This window comes from Nannobrachium achirus (genome assembly GCF_963921795.1).
Source record: "Nannobrachium achirus genome assembly, chromosome: 15".
NCBI lineage: Eukaryota > Metazoa > Chordata > Actinopteri > Myctophiformes > Myctophidae > Nannobrachium > Nannobrachium achirus.
Genome location: NC_137822.1, coordinates 8,613,092 through 8,618,997, shown reverse-complemented (window position 1 = coordinate 8,618,997; position 5,906 = coordinate 8,613,092). Strand labels below are relative to the sequence as shown.

At 46.0% G+C, this 5,906-nt stretch overlaps 1 protein-coding gene across 1 annotated transcript; it reads left to right on the top strand.

The window, feature by feature from the left end:
* Positions 1-1,999: 1,999 nt before the first annotated feature.
* s1pr3b (sphingosine-1-phosphate receptor 3b) lies at positions 2,000-4,395 on the top strand (the record flags this gene model as incomplete). The annotated part of the gene is made up of 3 exons (XM_080743359.1): positions 2,000-2,447; positions 2,972-3,180; positions 3,856-4,395. The coding sequence occupies 3 exons, from the start codon at positions 2,000-2,002 to the stop codon at positions 4,393-4,395; spliced, it is 1,197 nt and encodes a 398-aa protein (XP_080599485.1).
* Between the last annotated feature and the right edge of the window lie 1,511 nt (positions 4,396-5,906).

The following is a 5,906-nucleotide window of genomic DNA, read 5'->3' as shown; positions in this document are numbered from 1 at the left end:
TTTGAAAGGCCAGCAATCTCTATCCACAAGTTTCCCAGTGAGCCTACTGGGGAAAATGTGTGCTCCACTTCCTCCACAAAGCTGATTCAAAAACGCACCAAGTAGGCTAATCAACTTGCCGTGATTCAGGTGTGACCATAGGGGTGTGACAAGCTCACAGCCACAGATATAAGAAGCTAGATACCTCTTCCGCCGCTGCATTTCATTGGAGCAACCCGTCAAACTTGATAGGCAGAAGTGCGGAAGTGCCAAAAGCACGCTGCCACTCAAAGTGACTACTGGCCAATATTGCAGCGCATGTTTTCCGGGAATTCAATTCAACCGGACGTCCCCTTCTGTGACACACGTGGAAGCATCCACACCTGCAGCCATACAGTCTTGGAAAAGTTGGACCAAGCCGGACGCCCCAAAGCCGAAGGAGGCGTCTACCTTACTGTAATGCACAATCTATATGTAATGCACAATCTATGTAAAGTGCCTTGGATAAAAGCGCTATATATATGCACCATTTACCATGTACCTTTTTATGTCTATGCTCACAGCATGAATGAAACAGAAGTGATGCCCACCTTTCACGCAAGCGCTCATGGGACACAGGAAACTTGTGGATAATAGCCACATGATTTATAATCCGCACCCACTCACATTTGCAGCTAAGTGGCCCTTTTGCGATGGAAGCTGATGAGACTCAATTATTATTATCCAAAAATAATTAGGATTTTCCCTTGGTGGGGTCCACCCTATGTTCCCCAGTTTCTATGTTCCCCAGGTTCTATTGATTGATTGATTGAAGACTTTATTAGAAGTTTGCATAGGAAAAGGTACAGTTTCATGACGGTACAGTTCACTGGTACAAGGTCTACTAAAAGGAGATCCTAGAAAAGACTAAGCTTATTTCCACAGGAAACCATTTAAGTATCTCATATAACATTGAATGACAGACGAATAGAACACAGTACTATGCAATAGATATGTAAGGAAAAAAAAAATGAAAAAAGAAAAAAAAAGAAAACAGTAAGTCTAAACAAAAAAGGTTCTGTTCCCCAGGTTCTATGTTCTCCTATGTTCCCCACCCACCCTCCCCACAAAAAGGTTCTATATTCCCCTCTCAATCAAAAACAGGATCTACTGTATGTTCCCCACAAAAAAATGTATGTTCCCCACTCAAATGCAGGAAATGGTGGGACATCTTGCCCAGGTGCCCAGATGTCTCCACCCCTAAGTGCCCACTCGTCTATGTGCCCACTCGTCCAAATGCCCACATGTCCCTATTGCCCAGATGTCCAGGTGCCCACTCGTCCAGATGCCCTTTCATAACAAAAGTATGGTGTCCAGATGTCCCTAGTGCCCCCTGTCCCACTAGTATTCGTAATCTCTCCCCATTATTGGGTGTTTTGAGTTGTTATTAATAATTAGAAAGGAATGTTTCCTGCATTTTTGGATGAGTGGGGAACATAGAACCTATTGTAAGTTGAGCGGGGAACATAGAACCTTTTTTGTGGGGGTAAGTGGGGAACATAGAACCTGGGGAACATAGGACCTTTTTTGGATAAGCGGGGAACATAGAACTTTTTTTGGGGGGGTAAATGGGGAACATAGAACCTGGGGAACATAGAACCTGGGGAACATAGGTACGGTCCCGTATAGTTAATGCAGACATATTGTTGTTTTAAAATGTGCAGCACATTGGAATAGACCTATGACACAATGTGTTTTCCGTAAAATGATTACTTTGCATGTCTGTGGCAAAAATGTAATTTTAATAAAAATGTCCATCACAAGCTTCCATGGTGATGACCCCTGTTAGAACACAGTAGCACACAGTAGCAACGTTACTTTGAAAGGCACTTTAGCAAATGATGATAGAACAAATAATATCAAATATCCTGTCATACATTCTTACATTTTTATCATCTGTCCTCTCAGACCTCGGAACCTGCTTACTCTGGCTCCACTCTGACCTCTAGTGGCAGTCCATCGGGACTCCATCCATCCCAAGATGATCAATGCACAGATATACCTCCACTACAACTACACGGGCAAGCTGGAGCACCGGCCCAGCAGCAGTGGCAGAACCAGTGGCTCCGTGGACGCCAAAACCATCGTGTTCCTCGTCGTGTGCAGCTTCATCGCCCTGGAGAACCTCTTCGTGCTGATCGCCATATGGAAGAACCAACGCTTCCACAACCGAATGTACTTTTTCATCGGCAACCTGGCCCTCTGCGACCTGCTGGCCGGACTGGCGTACCTGGTCAACCTGCTGCTGTCTGGGGACAAGACCCTGCAGCTGTCCCCCTCGCTCTGGTTCGTCCGGGAGGGCAGCATGTTCGTGGCGCTGGGGGCGTCCATCTTCAGCCTGCTGGCCATCGCCATAGAGAGACACCTGACCATGATCAAGATGAGGCCGTACGACGCCAACAAGAACTACAGGGTGTTCCTTCTGATAGGTACAGTAGTAGGCCTACAGTGGTGTAAAGTAACTAATAGATAGTATTTGAACTTTACTGGAGTAGGCCTATCCCCAATTTCCAGTACTTTTACTTCTACTCCGCTATATCTTAATCTCGGATCCAAATATTGTACTTTTACTCCACCACATTTATTTGAGCACTTTAGTTACTAGTTACTTTGCAGATTTCGATTATTATTACAAAACAATACGTTAACCGCTTCAGCCCTATTTACATTTCGGCCATTTGAAAATAGCCGATCTACAAACTCACAATGCGCCGCGATCTGACGCATTGTGAGCTTGTAGATCTGCCATTTTCAAAAGATTTGTATATATTTGAAAACTTGAAATGGGATATTCTGCATAATGAGTACTTTTACTTTCGGTACTTTAAGCACATTCTGATGCCAATACGTGTGTGCTTTTGAATTCCAGACTTTTACTTGTAACTAAATCGCAGTATTGATACTTTTACTGACAATAAAACATTTGAGTCATCTTTCCAACACTGTGCTATAGGTACGTGCTGGCTGATAGCCATCTCCCTGGGTGCCTTGCCCATCCTGGGCTGGAACTGCCTGGGCAACCTCCCCGACTGCTCCACGGTGCTGCCGCTCTACTCCAAGAAGTACGTGGCCTTCTGCATCACCATCTTCATGGCCCTGCTGCTGGCCATCTCCGTGCTCTACGCCCGCATCTACATCCTGGTCAAGTCCAGCAGCCGCAAGGTGAGCCAGTGGTTTCTAGGGTCGTCAACAGGGGGTGCGGAACCCCTAGGGGGTCCTCAGAGTTACTACAGGGGGTCCTCCAAATCTTTGCGCGATAGAAACTTTTTTTTCTGAGAACTTTAGCCACATTTTTGAGAATAAACATGCTCACACCGCCTCGCGCTGCGAGGCGTTGTGAGCTTGTAGATCGGCTATTTTCGGCAAACAGCTTTGGTGTAGAGGAGAAAAAGAGTGTACAGAGTGAAAGGTCAAGTGTATTAAGTATTGACGGTCCAAGTGGTTAAATATCTGAAAACACAAATTGACATGAATCCAAAATACACTGATGATTGTGCTGTCAAACGATGGAAAAACCGAGGGAACGCTTTCAACAGAACATGTTTCCATCTAGTTCCTGATGGCAGCTGTTCTTAGAGGCTGCGTACGTAAATACCCGCCCCCAGACCTGCCTGATTGGCCTACCAACTACCGTTTCTGTGACACACATGGAAGCGATGCATGCGGAAGCAATGCAGATTCCCTCGGTCCCCCGATGCATATGCACCAGAGCCGAAGGTGGCGTCTACCTTTCTATGTGACCATGCCCTAACAGAGTATATTTCTACATTGCAGTATTCATACTTTTTACTTCAAGTAATATTTGTGTTTGGTTTTCTCCCCACCACCCACCGAAAGGTGAGCAAGCACCGCAACTCGGAGCACGCCATGTCTCTGCTGCGCACCGTCATCATCGTGGTGGGCGTGTTCATCGCGTGCTGGACGCCCGTGTTCGTGCTGCTGCTGGTGGACGTGGCGTGCCAGCAGCCCGAGCAGCGGCGCTCGCGCTGCTGCTCCGTCCTCTACAAGGCCGACTGGTTCATCGCGCTGGCCGTGGTCAACTCAGCCATGAACCCCGTCATCTACACGCTGGCCAGCCGCGAGATGAGACGGGGCTTCCTGGGACTGGTCTGCCGCTGCATCTGCAAGGGGAAGGGCTCCTCCGTCAACGGCAGCGGGGCCAAGCCGTCCCTGGAGCCCAGCCGCAGCAGGAGCAAGTCCTGGAGCAGCCAGAACCATCCTCCTCCTCCTCCTCACCAGAACCAGCCCAGCGCAGCCGGCAGGCCGGCAGCGGCTGAGCTGGAGAAGGAGGACCAGAAGACGTCGGAGCCGAGCCGGGGTCAGACGGTCACCGTGGTGACAGGAACGAACACGAGTTCTGCTCGAGGTGACATTTAGGGAGACGCGATGGACGGCAATGAGAAATGTGAGCAAGCAAAACAATGGCGGTGATTATAGACCGATTTCTCAGAGCGGCAGTCATAGCTGCGGTGTCAAGCGGCACCGCTTCGCACGGCGACCTGACAGCGCGGCTACATCACAGCGCTCTGGAAAAAGGTCTACAGTATATGGTCCTGTGTAGAGCCCCGGCCGATGCCAGGTTTTTTGGGGGTCCGATGTCGATCCCCATTTTGGAGAGTCTGAGACCACGATACCAATGTTTTGACCGATATTTTGACAAAAGAGTGCTTTCTATTCAATTTGAAAAAAACATACTGTAGACTTGATTAAACCACAAGCTCACTATGCATAGAAAACATAAAACCTTTGCCTATATGTATGCCCAGAATAGGGGTAGACTTCAGGTTTAAAGTGGTTAAAATTGGGACACATACAGTAAGCTGCTTAAATAGCTGCTGATACAGATGTCGTCAAAAAGTTAAATAGTGTTCAATGTATCAGTCCGACCGATACATGGGTCCTGTGTTGTGTGGCATGACAGGGAGCTGTATTGTAGCCATCTCAGTTGACCATTGTGTGCTGAGAAGAAACCATTACATTGAGACCTCAGGTAACGGCTGCAGGATGATATTTATTTTATATCTGGTAATTAATGCTCTACCACTACCAGACCAGTCTGCGCATGTGGGAACTCATTTAAATGGCCACTCCTGACTTGAAAATGACTTATGATGTGATTTGACCAGTACAAAATGAAGATTCTCATGAAGGAATGTTACACCTGGGGTTGGGATCTGGAACCGGATGCTACTTTGAGGAACAGGAAATGGGTTCCATCATATTTGGAAACGGTTTCATCACACTGTCAGGGTCACACCAGGCCTCATATACTGTTTGTCTGGGATTAAATCATTTATAAACTATTTTGTGCCAGAGAGAGTAACAGTCCAGGTGACATACCAGATATGACCATAACTGACTGACTGAGAAAGGGCTAAATATTAATGAACCATTATTCAAAATGTATTGGTATAGCACTATGGTTTTTAGTATGGACCAACTGTAGTAAATTATGCATGATGATGGAATGTGTACACTGTTGATAAGTGTAATGGAAAAAACAAGCTATTTATTATTATACAGTTGATATTGTTCATATATGTATTTACTAAAACAGTTTAAGAAAACGGCTGCATGAAACACAACAACAAAACTAAAGAATCAGGACATATTTCAGCTTTTAATCACTATATTCTGTTGATATTTTAACCAGATGTCTTGCTCGGTGGAGATTCTGAAATGAAATGTTAATAGCGCTCCACCTGCTGGTAGATTATGGTAGCATCACCTTGGCCTGTTCAAGACATTTCTATAAACCTCTTTGAACTGAAGATACATGGTTGTATTAATAACAATCTTGAAAAATCTATTCTACAAGTCCCTATAGAGGCATGTCAATTCAGCAAATTAAATGATTGTATACTGGCAAGTTGTCCATGTTGACCTAA